At 48.1% G+C, this 20,086-nt stretch overlaps 1 protein-coding gene across 2 annotated transcripts in view; it reads right to left on the bottom strand.

The window, feature by feature from the left end:
• Window positions 1-20,086, bottom strand: part of Crmp1 (collapsin response mediator protein 1) — a 53,794-nt gene that overhangs the window by 25,309 nt on the left and 8,399 nt on the right. For both annotated transcript variants that reach the window (XM_041636544.1, XM_041636545.1), the window contains exon 2: window positions 3,383-3,471. In XM_041636544.1, the coding sequence (XP_041492478.1) occupies window positions 3,383-3,471 (89 nt within the window). The remainder of the gene's footprint in view (window positions 1-3,382; window positions 3,472-20,086) is intronic.

Below are 20,086 nucleotides of genomic sequence, written 5' to 3'. Positions count from 1 at the left end.
AAACGCTGCAGAAGAGGGGGTGGAAAGATCATAAGAGCCAGAGGATGGGAGACTTTCTTCTGAGGCTGTGTCTCCTAGTAATGTCAGAGGCTGCACCTGTAAAGTCTCCCTGACGTGACTGTCCAAACATGAGAGGAACAAGGATGACAGCCACTGACATGCCGAAGGGGGACAGAAAAAAGTCCATGAGGACTCAACTCTACACAAAAAACTACAGACAACTAAGGAACGCTGAGAGTAGGAGACATAGTGTCCCCAGGGAAACGTACATCAACTGGTTATCACATACCAAATGGCCAGCCCTGACAACATACATACAAGTAGCATTGTAAAGACTAAGCAGGTTATGTTTGGGAATATATATGTATATAAGTATACATATCCTCAGGTAATAACAATTCATGAGAAAAGAGGCGATGAATTTGAAAGCAGTCAAGGAGGGATATATTGGAGGGTTTGGAGGGAGGAAAGGGAGAAATTTAATTATAAATCTCAAAAACAAAATAAGACAATTCACCTTTTTACAAAAACATTAGGACAATAAAGCACACAGAGGAATAAGCCTGTGATGACACGGGATCAAGATAGTATCAATGGCCAAGAGAAGCCTTTTTAGAGGCACCTGCCCTACTGTACCCAGACCTGGGAATCTAGCTGAACAAATCAATCTGTGTGTCGCAGCGCTGGGCTGTGGGATGGCATTACATGGACTGGGCACAGCACCCTCACCTTAGTCAAGAAATCGGAGTACAGTTTTAAACAGGCAGGAAAGCTTCCAGGGCTACTGCAAGGCTTCTGGCAAATGATAACTTTCCAGAGGGACTCTTAGCTTCCCAGAGGTCTGGACCAACATGGCCAAGTGTGCTATGCTGTCCTGCAATCTGGTCTCTGCTTGAGATAGGAGCCCAGGAGGGAATCTCACAACAGGTCTGGGAAGGGCAACCACAGCAACTAGCAGCCTGGCCCCTGTGGAAATGTCAAGGCAACCAGAGACAGTGTCCACCAGAGCAGGATGAGAGCTCAGCCGCTTCCAAAGTCATCACTGGGATGGCATCACTAAATCCAGGTGGCAGCAAATTTACTTGAAAAGCCAAATCCAGATGCTCCAAATGCCCCCTGACTTTTATAAAGTGGACAAAGACATCAGTAGTGGAGAGGAGAGTATTGCCATGGTGACCATAACGCCAGTCCCAGTAAGCACTCAACCCAGGTACAATGCAAAAGCCTCAGGCCTCTCGAGTGAGAACGGACAGAGTTAGAATGAGCAGAAACAGGTAAGCAGGCCCACAACAGCTGAGTTCTCCTAAGGAACCCTGGCATCACACGTGGCTGCCCCATAGCCACAAGTAATGCAGTGGAGGCCTGCCAAGGGGACATCCAAACCCTAACTGTGGCAGCTGTCATGAGAGCTGTCCATCTCCTTTCCATAGATCCCACCTGAGCGCACAGACTCCCCTCCAAACTCTTGGGATCCTGTGGAAACTGAAGGGGCCTCGGGAGGACATGTAACTCATTAAGGCTACAAGTGGCCCTACTGAGCACTGAGCCCCTTCTGCAGAGCTGAATTTCATATTCATACCATATGAATCATCACATAGTACCCAGTATGTGTTCAACATGGAAGGGCAATGATCTAAATATGACTCCCACCCCCCCCACTACAGAGGCAGCACAACCCAGTGAGGTCACTGTGTCTCACCTGAGGAGCCACAGAACCCCGCCTGCGTGGCTCAGCACCTTGCCAAAGTACCCAAAAGGCACTCATTGTAGGGCCCATTCTTACCTCCCTATTAGCTCTGTAGTTCCCAGAACTGGAAAGAAGGAAGGCAGTAACCAGCCCACACTACTGAGCCCCACTCTTTACTGTACTTTGTATAAGTGGTCCCTCCTAATGCACCCCAGCATTTCCAGCCTGCTAGGACCAATTAAGTCCTGACCTTCAGCTGCTCTTCCCTGTCTAGAGCCTTCTAATTGAAGCTACTAGAAGCTGTGCCTAGCCTAGAGGATCAGAGGATGGGATTTTCACCTGTTGGCCATTGACTGCAGTGTATTTAAGCCTCCATGGCGCTATAAAGAGAAGGGCTTTTGGTACCAGTATTTGAAGGTCTGTGTGTTGGTCTGTCTCTGTGTGTGTATTCTCAACCTCCGGCCCCTTGCCCGAAGTTCACGAACTGGGTTCTAGTGCATAGAGCACAGACAGGGGCCGCAGTGTGCGGCACCAGCCTCCTCCTCCCATCTTCTTCCAAATCCTAAAGCACACATGGCCCCAGGCTGGTCCTACTGGCAGGGCACCTTCCAACCTAATACTCACCTTTCCCATCTTCTCCACACTCCCCAACCCATTTGCTCATGTACCATATGCCCAGGGTGGCCCTATGATGACCTTCCTCTTTCCTCCCTCTCTCCTCATCCAGACCCCAAGGGAAGAGTTGGGTAGGAATCCAGGCCACCCCATATCAAAGGCAGAGAGCAGCAATGCTCCGACATAGCCTCAGAGACAGATGTGATCATCTGTTGTTGTGGACTGAATAGGTCCCTCAGAGTTCATGAGGAAGCCCAGCCACCACCCACTCCATACTGACACAGCTGCTAAGGATATATTGAGGTTTAAATGAAGCCCCAAGAGTGAATTCCTAGTCTATAAAGATCAGTATCCTTCTACCAAGACAGCTATTTCTATGTCACACAGAACAACTGTGAACATAGCAGATAGATAGATAGATAGATAGATAGATAGATAGATAGATAGATAGATAGATAAAGTGGCCATTTAGAGCCAAGGAACTCAAATCAATCACTGGTGGCACCTTGGTTTATGACCACCAGTCTCCAGAACCAGTAGAAATAAACTCCTGTCTTTCAAGTCACCTGTGACATTTTGATACAGTAGTTTAGAGCAGATCTTATCCTTGGTTGTCATGAATAGGACAGAAACCACAGGGACATCAGGGGAAACTCCAATACCAGGAGGCTTTTCTTGTGTGGAAGGCAATAGCCCCCTCTTTTCTGGTACACTCAGCCCAGTCCCAGAAACTGGCAGGTAGAAGACAGAACTAAAGTTTCAGGCAGATGCTATGGGTGGGATATGGGTCCCACCCTTACCCTATACTGCAGGCACGCTGCTACTCCCATGATAACAAGAGCTGCGCATCCGCCTCAGACAACTGAGTGATGAGCATCTAAGAAGCAGAAAGTAGGGTGTGTGCAGGGCCTTCATGCATGCCAGCCCGTGCTGCACCCACAGTTGGCCTCCCGCCCTATATGCCTGGCATGCAGAAACATGGGAGATTGATTCAGGGCAGAACATCAGCCTTCCACAGGGTGTAAGGCCAAGGAGCCTAGAGGGGCTGAGCTCTTAAAGGGTCTGCTCTGGCCAACCCACTTTATGAGTCCATCTTCCAGGTAGACGTCGGCGTAGAAGGACTGGTCATCGTTGATGATGCGTCCGCCTCTGATGAGGAGCCGGTCACTCTGAAAGACAAAGCAATGTGTTAGATTGCTAGTGAGAGAAAGACCTATATATTTTTTTTAACTTTTGGGATATTTAAGGATTTATTTATTTATATTTTATGTGTATGAGCATTGTTGTGATGGTTTGAAAAAGAATGGCCCCCATAGGTTCATATATCTGAATGCTTGGTCCTTAGTGAGTGGAACTGTTTCAGGAAAAATTAGGAGGTGTGGCCTGGCCAGAGAAGGCGTGTCACTGGGGTGGGCTTTGAGGCTTCAAAAGTGCATTCTAAGCTCGCTCTCTCTCTCTCTCTCTCTCTCTCTCTCTCTCTGCCTCCAACTTGCACATCACTATGTAACCACTGAGCTCTGGAGACAAGCCTACCTGCCTGCCTACCACACTCCCCACTATGGTGGCCATGGAGTACCCTCTGACCATAAGCAAGCTTCCAATTAAATGCTTTCTTCTATAAGTTGCCTTAGTTGTGGAGACTCTTCCCAGCAATAGAACAGTAACTAAAACAAGGCTTTTGCCTGCATTTATATTTTGTGCACCAACTGTATGCAGTGCCCTTGGAGGCCAGATGAGGGCATCAGACCCCTGGAACTGGAGTTACAGATGGTTGTCAGCTGCCACATGGATGCTGGGAATCAAATCCTAGTCCTCTGAAAGGAGAGCTAGTGCCCTTAGCCACTGCACCACCTCGCCACACCCTGTCCCCTTTAACTTTTGATATAAAACTTCAAATATCTCCAAAACGTGAAGACAGAGCACTGGGTAAGGCCCTGAGATCCATGCATGGCTCCTCCCTGTCTGATGGCCAGCCATCCTTGGCTTGCCGCATTTCCCCCTGTCAAATGTTTCTCGATTTGGAGGTATATTTTAAAAGCTTTTTGTTTTACTTTCATTAATAGTGGGAGGGAAGGGGTGTTTGCATGTAATTTGTGTGCTTGTGGAGGTCAGAGGTCAACTTAAAGGAACAGGTTCTCCCCTTCCACCTTTACACAGGTTCTGGGAATTGAGCTCAGGTTGTGGGGCTTGTGTGGCAAATGCCATTACCCGCTGAGCTGTTTCATCAGCTCCTGATGAGTATTTAAACAAAACCCCAATATTACCACATAACTCTACCCATAGAAACTTAGGACACTGATGGGGGAGAGTCTTCTGTTTTGTGTTAATTTCATTGGTTAAATAAAGAAACTGCCTTGGCCCTTTAATAGGACAGAAAATTAGGTAGGCAGAGTAGACAGAACAGAATGCTGGGAGAAAGAAGCCAAGTCAGGCAGTCGCCATGATTCTCCCACTCCAGACAGACACAGGTTAAGATCTTTCCTGGTAAGCCACCTTGTGGTGTTACACAGATTATTAGAAATGGGTTAGATCAATATGTAAGAGCTAGCCAATAAGAGGCTGGAACTAATGGGCCAGGCAGTGTTTAAAAGAATACAGTTTCCATGTAATTATTTTGGGTTTAAAGCTAGCCGTGTGGGCAGCTGGGTGCCAGGAATGTAGCCCTCCGCTCTTATTACAACAGGACGCATCTCTGTTCAGATCATGGAGGGGCGGTGTTTGCATGGGTGTGCACAATTGCTCATTCCTGTGCAGAAGACTAAGTCAACACTGGGTGTATTCCTCAGTCACTCTCCACTTTAGTTCTTGAGACAGAATTGTTCACTGAACCTGCAGTTCATGAATTAGGCGAGGCTGGTTGGCCTGTGAATTCCAGGGATCCCCCGGTCTCTGCCTCCACAGCACTGGGGTTACAGGTGCACTGTCATGCCTAGCTTTTTACGTGAGTGCTGTGGATACAAACTCCGGTCCTCTGCTTTCTTGGCAAGAATTTTACCAACTGAGCCTTCTCCCCAATCCCTTTTAAGGACTTTTAAAATAAACTATAAGCATAATTTGCAATTCCCACTAACCCGATTAATACCGCTTCCTTTAACCCAATCCCCCATCAGACCATATTCAATTTTAACTTGTTCAGAAATGACTTTCCACTTGGGTGGGGGAGGGCAGCCTCCGTGCTCCTGCACTGAGTTCTCTGACTCTCTGCTGCCTGCACTAGCTCCTCCCTCGTGACTTCCACTCATTAGTTAGTCAGAGAAACTAGGTCATTTGTAAGATAAGAATTTCTTAAGCCACTTTTTAAATATGATTGTAATCATCCTCAAAACACAATAAAAGATAATGAAAAGATGAAAACTTCTCCTCCCCTCACAAACAGTCCAGGGCCAGACATTCTGATGTTCTAACTCTATAGCGGTCATTGTGCCATTACCGCCTGCATGGGCCACATGCTGGCTGATTGATTTTTTTAGTTCAGTCAGGGTCAGACTCTGAAAAGACAGAGGATATGGGAGCATCTGGGTCTGCTCTCCTGGGCTGATGGATGAGATGTAGATGTTTAACAAGCCACAGGGTTGATGGGAGTCAGGAGGGCAAGAATGGGCCTTCCAAGTTCATCGGGGGATTAGGTAGGGCAGGTTCAAACCCATAAATAAGCCGAAGAAGGCTGGACTGCACAACGTATTGGGAAAGGAGAGGGCGAAGGCTACGTAGAGCCCAGAGGTAGCAAACTAGAGAAATGCCTTTTTATTTTTCCATAAGCATCTCCCAAGTTACGACATGTTCTTCATGATTCTGATTTGAAATACCTATAGGATCTGCCTTGTGGATACATAATTGTGTTATCATTTCACTAGTAGCTTCCTTCAGCATTAAGATTTGGCCATTGGTAGTTTTGAGGCTATCCATTTTTCCCATGTGTTTATTTACAGTTCCCATGGTGCCCTCCCCACAAGCAGCACCTTAAACCCCATTCCTTGAGAAGGGAGAGTTTTACAGAGAATAGGAAGAACCCAGTCTCCTAAAGCAAGACATGACAGGACCACCTGGGGGGAACAAAGGCTCTAAGTGAAAGCTAGAAAGCCAGCAGAGGAAGTAGAGAAAGGAGGCAGATGCGGAAATACCAAATATAGTTAGTGTGGATCTAGTTAAACAGAGTGCAGTTGAAGCTGGAGCCTGCTGGAACCCTGAAATGCTGAGGACAAGCTGACGGTTCCAAGGGCCATGGCCCTAATGGTCCCTCTGCCATGGCAGCTACTATGACAGGGAAGTAGAAGATGAGTAAGCCCGGTGAAGAGTTCACTCTAAGGAAGCTGGGGCTCACTGAGCAGAAGCAAAGCATGGGCTCTTGCAGCTGGCAGCAGGGTTCAGACTTTGCTCTGACAGCATCCTCTGAGAGAGCTTCACATTCTGCCACCTGCCAGAAGAACCTATATACCACACCTGCTTTCTGTTTTCCAGGCCCTTTTGAGAGTGTGTGTCACATGGGTTAGAGCCATGTCTGGCTAATGTGTGGCTTGCCCCACTAGATTCCAAGCTGCTGTTGCGATAAAACACTGGCCAAAAGTAACTTGACAGAGGAAAATGTTCACTTCAGCTTACACGTCCAGGTTATAATCTATCACTGAGGGAAGTCAGACCAGGAACCCAGGGCAGGAATCTAGGTGGTGGGGGATTCTCCTCTGTATTCTGTGAATATCATTGGTTAATAAAGAAACTGCTTTGGCCTATAGCAAGCTAAAGGGGAACAGAGCTAGGTGGGGAAAACTAAATGGAATGCTGGGAGAAAGGAGGCAGAGTCAGAGAAAAGCCATGTGGCCCTACCAGAACCAGATGGAATATTAACCAGCAAGCCACAGCCACGTGGCAATACACAGATTACTAGAAATGGGATAAATGAAAATGTAAGAGCTAGCCCAATAAGAAGCTAGGGTTAATGGGTCAAGAAGTGATTTAATTAATACAGTTTCTGTGTGGTTATTTCGGGGCTAAGCAGCTGGGAACTAACTAGCAGCCTTCTTCCAACACCTAGAGTCGGGAACCATGGAGGGAAGCTACTTATTGGCTTGTTCAATGGCTTATGCTATGTCCAGCTAGCTTTCCTGTTTATCCCAGGATACCGACCTAGGGATGGTGCCACCCACAGTGGGCTGGGCCTTCCCACATCAATCATTCAATCAAGACAGCACCCCACAGACTTGCTCACGGGCCAATCTGATGGTGGCAATTTCTCAACTAAGTTTCCCTCTTCTCGGGTGATCCTAGGTTGTATCAACTTGAAAGTAAAGCCTAACCATCACAGAACCATTTATGGAAGGAAGGGGGGAAGAAAGGAGGAAAGGGAGGAAAGGTGAATAGAAAAATTAAGGATGGATGGCATGCTAAATGAATTATTGGGTGGATGAATGGATGGGTAGATCAAAGGATGACAGATGGATGGATGGACGGATGGACGGATGGATGAATATACTGAAAGACGATAGGCAGACAGGCATCCTGAGGCACCTGAACTGGTTCTTGACAGATGAGTGGGTGAGGCTGGAGTGAAAAGAAATGACAGCATTTGTTAAAAGGAGAAGAGTGTGGGGCAGCCCCCATTTCCTGTCTGAAACGTCTTTAAACCGATTTGTTCAAGGTCAGACACTCTCAAGTCCAACCTCCTGTCCTATTCTCCTAATTCAGCAGGCAACGAAGTTGCTGCAACCCCATGAGACCCTGGAGAGCAGTACAAACATCAGACAGAAGAGGACAGGACCCTGCATGTTGAGGCAGCACCGACAAGTGGGAGGCCAGGTTTCCCAGCACCAGAAAGCAAGCAAACATGAGTAACCCACAGCTGGCACACAGCAGGGAGTAGTGTCTGACTTGTCACATTTAATAGTGGGTTTCTCCAGCGCAGCCTGAAAGGATGTATTTAAATGCATAGCATGCCAGTGTGCCGGGTCAGCCCCAGCCTGGGCTATGCTTCCAGAGTTACGTGGCAGAGCCTGTCTGTGCTCAAACATACCCCTCCATCTAACTCCAGATAGTGTACGTGAGAGGTACCACTGGGTGCCAGGCAGGAAATCTGCAGAAGAAAATATATACACAAGGCAAGAACTGATGTATCTGTCTGTCTTCCTCTGTTCCCGAAAATGATAGCTACTCTGCTATTGACAGTCCTCTCTCTCCCGCCCTCCTGAGTGTGCGTGCGTGCGTGCAAGTGCACATGCATGTGCGTATGCGTGTGTGTGTTCATTTCTGGGGAAGTACATATGCATGTGTGTGGGTGCATGCAGATGTGTGGAGGTTGAGTATCATATCCCCTAATTTGATCTCACTCTTTTGAGACAGTCTCTCAGTGGCTTGAACCTTTCCAATTAGGCTAGGCTGGCTGGCCTAGGAACCCCAGGAATCCCCCTCTCACAGTCTTCCCTATGCTGTGATTATAGGCTCGCCACCATGTCTGGCTTTTTTATGTGGCTTCCAGGAACGAAATTCTTCTGCACCAGCCCTTACCAATTGAGCCATGCCCCTTGTCTGGCTTTTTATGTGGTTTCCAAGGACTAAATTTACTCTTACACTCCGGTGGCACTTACCAAATGAGCCGTCTCCCCAGCCCTTAACAGCCATTTTCAGAGCCATTTCTGCAAAACTCCAGCTCAGGCACTCAGAAGATGCCATCACGGACTAGGGTTCCCAGGGGCAGCAAGTCCAGTAAACCCTGCCCGGCACAGCATCAAGGCTTCTCTTCAGAACAACCCTCACCCTGCCAGCATGTGACGCATGATGAAGACTCCGGAGAACTTAATAAAGCCTTTTCAAACTCACACTGTCCATGAGCAGAGTGGGGGTGGGCCAATTTAGTGGAACGATTTCCACAGAAGACACGCTAGGAAGAATATTTTGACAGTCATGTTTTTCTGTGGGTGACACATGGAATGTTGTGTATCAGACAGAATAAACCCAGGAACATGGGTGGCCCAGCTTTACAGAAATAACCCAGGCGCAGGTCAGACTCAAGGACTCTCTGTCCACATGGGATCCACCAAACCACACTGCTGACACATTTTAAAATATCTTCACACTTCAGAATTCTTGGCACCTCATGAGCCGATAGAATTTGGAAATATTCTCTGATCCAAGGGTTTTGTGTTCTAAAACTCCTTTTCCTCACGAGTAAAAACGGATACAAGGGCAGAGGAGATAGCTCTGTCAGTAAAGCTGTGCTTGCCTTGCAAGCTTAAGGACATGAGTTCCGTCCACAGAATCCACATAAGGAAGCCCAGGAGTGGTGACACATGGCTGCCATCCCACATCAGGGAGGACACAGGCAAATGCCTACAGCTCACGGAAGCCAACCCACTATAACCAGAGAAGTACACACAAAGTCAGTGACCTGGGAAATGACACTCGTGACACTCAAGGGTGTCTTCTGGCTTCTATGCACATAACGTACACATGTTCATATACGCCTACACACACACAAGAAAAAAAAACTTGCAGAAACAGTTGTTTGTGGAAGGGTTATGGATAGCTGAAAGAAACAGGTTTTGGTCCTTAAGGGCATTCAGTCTAGTGAGGGACACTAACTACCCTGCCTCTGCAGCCCAGTGTGGCAAAGTCGTGATGATAGAGGGATAGGAGGGCAGGGAGGAGGTCTCCACTCGCATCCCTGCAAGAGAAGAAAACGCTCATACCCAGCCTGAGTGAGCGCCATGCAAAGGAGGAAAGAGGCTCCAGAGAAAGGGGGTCCCATGAAGAAAGGAGCCAGGCTACACTCCAAGGAGTCTCATAAGAAAAGAGGCCTGAGAAGCAGAGGTCTGGGGGTGGAGTCTTAACTGAGTATAGCCCAAACATATATAAAGAGACGTGGCTCTAAGACCACCCACAAATGCCACAATCCACATGGGTTTCACTCCCTCATATAAATGGTGCAGTATTAATATCCAACCTGTCTCCATCCTCCCAAATATTTATGTCATCCTGGGTTACACATAACACTGAATCCAATGGGGACGCCATGGCACTAGTCGTTAGGCTGTGCTGTTTAAGGAATATAGACAACAGGGTGGGGTGGGTGGTGCTGGTGCATGCTAAGAACAGGTGCAAAGTACCATCTGCCATTTTCCATCTGTGGCTGACTGAAGCGTGATACACCGAACCTGCAGACGGGGGAGCTGACTGTAACCTCAGAGTAAGGAATATGGAGAGGTCTCCAGAGCAGCTGGAGGCCCTGGGGGACATGAAGGCCCTTCACAAAAAGGAGTTCAGGCTCTGCATGATGGTAACATGGGAGAGGAAACTAAGATGAAGTGAAAGGTCACTGGTTATCTTATATTTTCCTAATAGCTGAAGGTAAGGTTTAAGGGTTACAACATGTATCAAGGAACCCGGAAACTGAGTGCTGGGACATGGTCTTCAGGAAAATGTCAAATATGGATATATAATAAAGAATGCAAAATCAAATGTGATGGCATAGTCACACCACCAATGGCTCATCACTGGGCTATTCATAGGAATATTCTAGGAAGTTTTAAGGACAAATAATAAAATGTTGGAGAAAAAAGAGGGAAAACACAACTCTCTACCCGAAAGTGACTAGGGGGAATGAGTCTTTCTGGGGAGCAAATGAGCCTGGGCGTCCTCCCCCATGTCATCACTGCAGTAAGATGCATGCCTTCCCAACATCCTGGCACTGCATCTGTCTATGCGCGTACACGCGCGCGCACACACACACACACACACACACACTATTGAGCTTCTCACACCTTATAGCCAGAGAGTCCTGTGCATAGGATCCCTACATCCCCAGGAACTAGCCTGGGACCACACAGTATTCAGCAAAGACTTGCTGAGACAGAAAGATGCATCACTTTCTCCGGAGCCCTTGCCCCACTGGCTGGAGAGAGACACCTATGGAGTGCAAGGCCCACAGAGGGTAGGGGCTGCTGAACACCTCTTCCGAAAGGATCTATCTGAACATGGGCAGCAATGCCATTTCTACTGTCAAAAGTCTTGTGAGTTGGAGTGTGGCCCGGGCTAGAGAAAGGACTTCTGCTCCAAACCTGGCATTATCTGCTACCAGATCCACTGGAGAGGGGGCACGTTAGCAGGAGGCCTTTTCCTCCTCCAGATGGGAAGTATTTTGTGCAGTTCTACTACAAGAATTAGCTCAACACTTCAGGCATTCTTATCCACACAACAGAAAAATCATCCTCACTAAGACTCAACTAGGGACGGGTCTAGAATGTATGGAATGTCAGTTCCCAAGAGGCACCACACAATCCCATCTCCCATGGGTCCAGCTCTCATCTCACACAGTGGGGATGAAATCGAACCTTTCCACAAAGGCAGCTATCAGAAAATGCACAAAAACCCACTATGATCTGGGACTCGTCACAGCAAAGCGGTGATATTCTTACCTAACTAACATTTATCCAAAAATGACAGGCTGGTCAGCCACCCCATCTAAAAACTAACAAAACGTTAAAGCCGTGATTAGACAAGAGAGACAGTGATTGAGTCTTCAGAGAGGGGGACTTGGGCTGGGCTCTCAAATGTGAGCGGAAATTTACAAAGCAGTAAAAGCAGGGAGGTGAACACTTCCATAAACAGATTGAAGGCAGGCAGAGCCCTCATCAGCCTGGACCAGGAGCGGCGAATGTGCTGTCCGTGGTACTGAAACATGGTCCACTGGACACCGAGGCTCCCCAAACCTGGAGATCCTTCTCTCCCCCACCTCATTCAGCACTGCAGGTCCTTGTTAGTTTTCTATCCGGACTGACTAGAAATTCTTTTAATTTTTACATCCCCAAAGAACTAAAGTAAAAATGGCATGTTTAATGATGAACTAAAGTAAAAATGGCTTGTTTAATGATGGACGTTGTCAGCTTCAAATATTGCCAAATCTCCCTTTCAGCATTTTAATTCTCCAAAGGGTGGACATGGGGCCCCTCCCTCAGCTAATGCTGAGGTTGGCCACTGGGGTCAGTGATTGAATGTCATCACTGGTCCTCAAGTCACAGATTCTGGGAAGGCTCCCGGATTCACAAGTGATGTGGGAGTGTCATATATCAATCTGTTGATTTCATTGGTTAAGCAATAAAGAAACTGCTAGGCCCATTTGATAGGCCCACCCTTAGGTGGGTGGAGTAAACAGAACAGAACGCTGGGAGGAAGAGGAAGTGAGCTCAGACTCCACAGCTCTCCTCTCGGGAGCAGACGCCTCAGAGAGAGAGATGCCATGCTCCGCTCTCCCGGGCAGACGCACGCGATGAAGCAAGCCGCCAGGTTAGATATGCTGAGTCTTTCCCAGTAAGACCGGTGCTCACAGATTATTAGAGATGGGTTGATCAGGATGTGAGAATTAGCCTGTAAGGGCTAGAGCTAAAGGGCCAAACAGTGTTTAAATGAATACAGTTTGTGTGTTGTTATTTCGGGCATAAGCTAGCCGGGCAGGTGGCCGGGGTGCTGGGAACGCAGCCCCGTCGCCCCTAATTACTATACACAAGCAGGAAAGAGAGGAAGACAAAGATGGGGTAGCTGAGCAATCGCTCCCACTCTGAGGAAGGGGGTGGGACTTCCTCTTTAAGGGACAAGCATGGAAACTACCCTCACAGAGACCAAGGAGGCCCAACTTAGAGGAAATACACCTGTCAGGAAATGAACACAAGTGGAGTTGATTTCTCTTATGAAAAGGGGAAAGTGGAACTGGAATTAGAAAGTTATTAACCCTCCAGATCCTACCAGTGAGCAAGGCTCAGATCCAAATCTCCAAACTTTGATAAGGTATATAGGTGTTCACACATACGCAGAGAGAGAGGGAGAGAGAAAAGGAGAGAGAGAGAGAGAGAGAGAGAGAGAGAGAGATCAATAGACAGACAGACAGACAGACAGACCACAGCACAGCACCAGTCCTACTTCCTAGCCTCCAACTACTCTGAGTGACCTGGTAAAAATTTCATGCCAGGTGCTTTTAGCAAAATTCTTGCTGTCCAGATGTAAGTAACAAATGACGTCACTGAACATCCCCAGATCTTTGGGTGTCAACTCTCTGCAGCAGGTTATGATTTTAACTCTGAATCATGACACCACACACACACACACACATACACACACACACCCCAGTCATGCTTTGTGATGGCTGTGGACCAGCCCTGTGAATAGGTTTGACCAGCAAGAGGACAGACTAGGATGCACGAGCCAAGCAGGACTTTCAAACACAGATAGTTCAGGCCAGTCCTCTCTAGTCTGCCTCCCGTGGGACCCATGTGACATGTGACCCCAAAATGAGATGCTTCAAGGAGCAAACCCAACCCAGACAGAATCCCAGAAACAAACCTAGATGAGCAGTGCCCCTGCCACCCCTGATGTAGTAAGCATCACTGTTGTTTTCTGCAGCGTGCGTGGGTGTTTGCTGTGCAGTACAGCACAGCACCACCGCGAAGGAGCACACAGGCTGGCTGTGGGCTGAACAGCCCAAACACTTCACACTGCCTCAGCAGGGTTCCTACCCTCAGTAGCCCCTCCATACCTCCCACCAAGCTGCCTGGCAGCAGCAAGTACGGCCACACAGCTGCACACATCTGTTTATTCAGTCACACAAATTATCCTGGTGGCAGCCTCTCCATCCACAGTCAGGAGAGACCCAGAGAGTGGAAACCAGTGTGGGACTCAGTCTAATTAACACCCACTCACCCTTCCTTTGCCTGGAAGGAAGCAGGGTGGTGTTTTCCTTTTGAATCAGAAATGTAGATGGGCCCCAGGGAATAGAGCTCAGGCCTGTTTCCATGACAACTACAGCTATAACAGCAGGATCTCAGGCCCATTGTACTGGTCAACGTTAGGGAAATGCTCAAATGACAGAATTATGTCTGTGTAAAATGGCACATTCTCCTAAGACCCCACTGGGCAGGTCATTCATGGTGCCTGCAAAAGGTAGCTCTAGTCTAATCCACACAGGTCTCCATTTCTATTTTTAAGTCTTAAATCCCCATAGGAAGCAAGAGTAGTTGCTACAAATGGGAAAACTCAGAGAAGGCAAGTATGTGCTCCAAGTCACATAGCCAAGAGATGGTTCCAGAATTTGAACTTTGTTCCACTTGGCTCCTATACAGTAACTCCCCCCTTCTCTTACTCCTGGGGGATTATCTAGGAACACAAATATCTTCATTGTGCATGAGCCTCCACCCCACCCCACACCCCATTAAATAGGTTAAGCAACAATAGACCCTCCACGTCTGTCGTGTCATTTATCCAGGGTTTTTATCCACACCCCACCCCACGCTTGAGCTTACTTTCTGCTGAGAATGTGGTCCAAGAGGCACATTGAAAAAGCTTTGATCATTTTGAGGGGTACTCTCTCTGGGAGTCAGACACTAGGCACAGAGCCCTCCTTAGCTAAGAACACTAGTAATGCCTCATTATCTCACCGAACATGTGTGTTACTGGAGAACATCATTTTCCGTGGACACCATACAGAGTCCAGCCGCCCTACCCTGTCACAGGTGTGTGCCAACCTGTTCTTCAGTACTCATGCATGACACAGGACTGATGTGTGTTCAGCTATGTGGGCAATGTGTGGCAGAGAGTCCTTCTGTGGGGAGCTGAATCATACAGAGATGTGTGTTTCCAACTTCAGCCACTCCCATCTCACATGCTATCTCTACCTGTCTTACCTGCGGTCACAGAACACACGAGAGTGTGGCTTATTAACCAGTACAAGTTTATTTTGCTTGTGATTGTGGAGACTGGGAAGCCCAAGAGTCTGGTGTGAGCCTGTGACAGGATCGGTGTGCTATCATCTGAGATGAAAACAGAAGGGCCAGGAACATGACGAGCCAAGGGTGTGCACAGCTCCCTCTTGTAGCCCATCTCCATGCCGACTACACTGGTCCACTCAGAAGGGTGCAGCTTCGTGGCACTATCACTTTCTGTTATTATCTCTTATGAGACTCATGTCCAACACAATACACTGAGGATCAAGTTTCCAACACTGCAAACACAACATACCTGGGACCTAGCACCGTCTTGTCCACATGGGGAAGGTCCCCACACCATCTGATGCTTCCACCTTCTACTGCACCCAGCCTGGGCTGACCCTCACACCTGTCTCCCTGCCAAGTCTCTCGTTTCTACCATGTGACACCAGAGCGACTTTCTGAAGCACAAGTCCAATTGTCTGACCTCAACCCACAACCTTTCAGGGGCGACTCCATCCACAGGACCCTGGGAGGGTCCTCCATGAGAGCCATTATACTTACCTACTAAAGCCACATGTCTTTGTGACATCCCAGAAGGTTGGGCTACTTGCCAGGTCTGCTCACCCTACAGATCTTTGCCTCCTCATCCACATCCCAGTGGCCTGGCTCTAGCACCCTGTGGAGCTCCCCCAGTGAGAGGTCTGTACCTTTGGCTGCATATTCAGGGTGTTCCATCTTTCAGCTCAGCCTTATCTGCCTTAATTCCTAGAAGACAGATCCTCCACTTGGTTCTGAGACCCCACCCCCATGTCACCTCTGCAGGCTGTGCTCCTCCTCTGTAGATGGAGGCAGTCAGAGATCTGGCCTCATGGGATTGCCTGAAGATCTAGAAGCCCACAAGCTGCCCACACACTGAACATCAGCCCAGGAGATCCAGGATTCCAGGTCACACATCTGCATCCAGGCATTTGAGGAAGTAGGAGGAATTTTACTTGTTTGTTCTTTAAAAATCAGTGCCAAATCATTCAAGTTCAATTTTGGATTCATAGTGCTATATATGCCCAGAAATAAAACTTAGTGAAAAGAAAAAAAGAGGGGGCAGACCCTGTAGCTTTCACTGTCAATTTGACATACCTAGATCGAGGAGTCTCAGTCCTCAATCAAGGGACTGCCAAGATCAGACAGGCCTGTGGACGTGTAGATGAAGGATTGTCTTGTTAATCGATGTGGAAGGGCCCAGCCCACTGTGAGGGTATCATCCCCTGGGCAGGTGGTCCTGGGCTGGCTGTATCATGAGCCTGTGGGTAAGCCAGCACTCAGTGTACCTTCATGGTTCTTGTTGTATATCCTTGGCTGTGCGTGACTTCCCTTGTAAGAGCTAACACTACATAGAGTAGCAACCAAACCTGCCTTCGATTTGCTGCTCTGGTTCTTGTCCTGACTTCCCTCAGTGATGGACTATGACTTGGAAGTGTAAGCCAAACACAAACCCTTTCCTTCCCTAAATTGCTTTTGGTTAGAGTGTCTCATCACAGCAACAGAAAGCAAACTGGGACAGAGAAGAAGAGAAGCCGAACATGATGCTGTTCTTGGCACAGAGAAAGGATAGAGGAGGTGGTTGGAGAAGAGAAGGCCCTAGTGTTGAAGAACAGCTCCCCAGTGTTGAGAACAGCAGGAGAGAAGAGCACTGGGTAATTTATCAGGGCCAACCACGGGCACATCACAAAAGAAACACCTGCCACACAGAATTGTCCCAGAGCTAACCCAGCTGTGTGTGAGGCAGTGACCTCCTGTAACTGTAAAGATTCTTGGAGAAGGCATTCGAAATCCCTGCATGAGCTAGGAGAATAAATCATGTCAGGCATTTTCTACACAAACACAGAAAACCTCCCCAAGTTTATAAGATTCCCTTCAATGTAGAGTTTACAGAATGCAAATATTTGTGAAGATTGTGCTAGGACTTGAGCCTTCAGGATCTGTTATGATAAAAAGCACCTTTCTGCTAAGGATATAGCATGGTGGTAGAGATCTTGCCTAGCGTGCCTGACACTCTGAGTTCAATCTCCAGCAACACGTATGCCTGCACATGTGTGCATACCAGCCTGGTCTGAGGATGGGGACTACATCCCTTGAGCAGCCACGTGCTTGCTCTACGTGGTTAGGTTCTGTATCAGGACCACTGAGTCCTCTCATAGGCACATGTTCCCACTTGAACGTGAACAGTTCTGAAAGCCAGCAAAGCCCCCTAGCAAAGCAGATCTGTCCTCTCCCTACTGCCAAGGTTTCACTCTAAAAGAGCCTCCATGGTGCACACTAGCCCAGAGCTAAGCCCAGACAGGCCTTAAGGAGAATCCATGCAGGGGCAGCTAAAAGCTCACTCAGCTGAGAAGCATGGCTTACCGTGTGGACTCATCCATCCCCCCACACAGTAAGGAGTCCCTTAGGTGACTGGCAAATGAAGGGGTGACTCTCTCAGTCCTTTGTGTGCTTATATGGAACATATGGACGTGAGAAACTAACCAAAGAGCCCACAGCTCCCCCCCCAGGATGAAGGGCTCCTTAGCGAGTAGATCTTCCTGGCAAAGGCAGAACGCTAGAGAGAGCAATCCTACCCAAGGAGGGAGCGCTAGGTTCCTGCAGCAGAGGGCTGAGTAAAGCCCATGGGACTGGGAGTTCACACAGCCACGGGCACCAAGGTCTTCATTTCGCCTGTTTGCTCTTGCTTTCTGATATGTGTATGTTATGCAAATGTGTTCATGTGGACGCGTGCTCGTGTTCATCAGATAACATTCATGTGGAGAGTCAGACGAAGCTGTGACCCATCTTCCTCAATTTCTCTCCACCATATTCTTTAAGATGGGGTCTCACACGGAACCTGTAGCTCATGGATTTGGTTAGGCTGGCTGGCCAGTGAGCTCTGGGGATCTTCTTATCTCACCACCCAGTGTCCCTCCTCATCACCCCTCCCCCGCCCAGCTGGAGTTACAGGTGTGTGCACCACACCCAGTCTTTTCAGGAGTTGGGGATACAGACTCAGAGCCTCATGCTGTGTGGCAAGCATTTTACACACTGAGCCACCCCCCAGCCCTACTTGTGGGTGCTGAATCACGCTCCCTGTCAAGTATCCCAGCTCCCACCCCTGGCATGAACCACCGACATGCATCAACTCACAGTTGCATTAGCTTAGAGCAAAACTTGCAATCTAGGCATCACACCCAGGGAAATGGGGTTCTCTCAGTCTAACCAGGAAATATGGTCAAATAGTCTAAAACCCAGAAACACTCCTGAAGTGTTCAAAAAGCATCACCACCAGCTAGGTTGGCAGCCATGTTTCCTTATCTCTGAGGCCCTTAGCAGCAATGACTGCACAGACTTGCCCTTCAACACCATCCCACTGTCTGCTGCCGACCTAGTTCTCCTTGGTCCTGTGGGAAGGAGGACGTCCTCTGAGGCTTCTTTGTCTTGTCAGCACCAGATGCTTCGTTTTTGCTCACAGCAGCAAACCAGGCTCTACTCAGCACCTGGGAGTGCTCAGAACTGTGAGACAGATGTTGTTAAAACACTCCGTAAACTTTGTCGCTGACCCACAGTTCAGTTGGGGATGGTTCTAGCGCACCACACCACACCACTCCCACGAGCTTCCTTTCTGTAGGATCTCTTCTACACCTCTAAGTGGTTCCTTCTCTACGCCTGGCCCTTGCCTCGCACTGCCATGCCAACCTATACTGCTAACTGCCCTTCGAACCAGCCCCACCTAAGAATCATCACTGCGCCTTTTCTCCATCACACATATATTTGCACAACAAGATCAGCATGGTTTCAACAGACGATTATAAGTATCTCTTTGACACCAGAACTGGCCCATGAAATCCTCTAGTCACCTCCAGGAAACTGACTTCAGGTTTATCCCAACTTGAGGCTCAGCCCTATGACTTGAAATATTGCATGATATATATGATACATGCCATGATGGGGCAGAAGCTGCTAAAGGCCTTTTAGGTAGCTTCCAGTTGGCACGCTCTGCTCCTCCTTCAGCCTGGGTCTCAATGTGGAAAGATACATGGGGCAGATGCACCTTCTCACAGCAGCAAGGCCTGTGGTATGAGCTGGATCTTGGGGTTTTGTACTGTTGCATAACACTGACCAATATACTGCCCCATAGTGATTGTGCTGACAGTTTCCCCATGTGGTGTTTACTCTGTGCAGAGCAGAAACTCTTAAAAACCTTACATGGTTTTTCAGCTAGTGATCGAGGAGAGGGGACCCATGGTGGCTGGTATTACTAGTCTTATTTTATAGATGAACATAGAGAAAGATTGATGGATAGAGAGACTGTGTTGACTCTGAAGATTCAAGCCCAGAAATCCTGACTTCAGAATCATCACTGTTTTCTTTTAACACAGCATCCTTCAGTGTCTTCCTATGACCCATAGGGCTTCAGAATTGTACACTGTAACACTGAATCTCAACCACCTCACCTATTTCACACTAAGAAAAGGAATTCAATATCTAAGAAGAGTAAGTGACTTGACCAGGATCAGACGTCTCTTTGGAGTCTGTGTCATTTCTATTACCTCGGGCACACTCCAACCTCCACAGCCCTGAAGCATCCTCAGTTGCCTGGGAATTTGGATCTCTCTCAAGTCCCTCACCTTCTGATTCTTCTGTGTAAAACTCTTCACCTTCTTTGGGTGATGGTTCTCTCCTCCCAACACAGATCTCATCAGTGCTGTTCCATCCTTGTGTCCAGCAATCAAATTCTTGTTCTTGCCTCTGTGAAACCCATGAAGCCTTCTGTGGCTTCTAGCCAGTACCATGGCCTGATCCTTGTCTTAGAATTCCCCTGGCATGCTCTGAGCCAACCTGTCCTTTAGCGACTATAAAGGCGTTTCAGGTGTGTGCACTTTGTCACTTTGATGGCCAACTTGGTAAGGAATCCTGCACAGTCACTGTTTGAACAGTACTAGTCGCTAAGGTAAAATTCAAATTTCTAGTTCCTCAGGGTGAATGAATAAGGAGCTGTGTCTGACCTGTTAGATATTTGCTATGTGCTAGGAACTCTTGGGAGTATTACACTGAATGTGTTCCATAAGCACTGGCCAAG

This window comes from Microtus oregoni, unplaced genomic scaffold (assembly GCF_018167655.1).
Source record: "Microtus oregoni isolate MIOR12 unplaced genomic scaffold, Mior012 000049F_ref0000343, whole genome shotgun sequence".
Taxonomy (NCBI): Eukaryota; Metazoa; Chordata; class Mammalia; order Rodentia; family Cricetidae; genus Microtus; species Microtus oregoni.
Note: the sequence above shows the minus strand (reverse complement) of the source record. Positions and strands in the feature narration are given on the sequence as shown.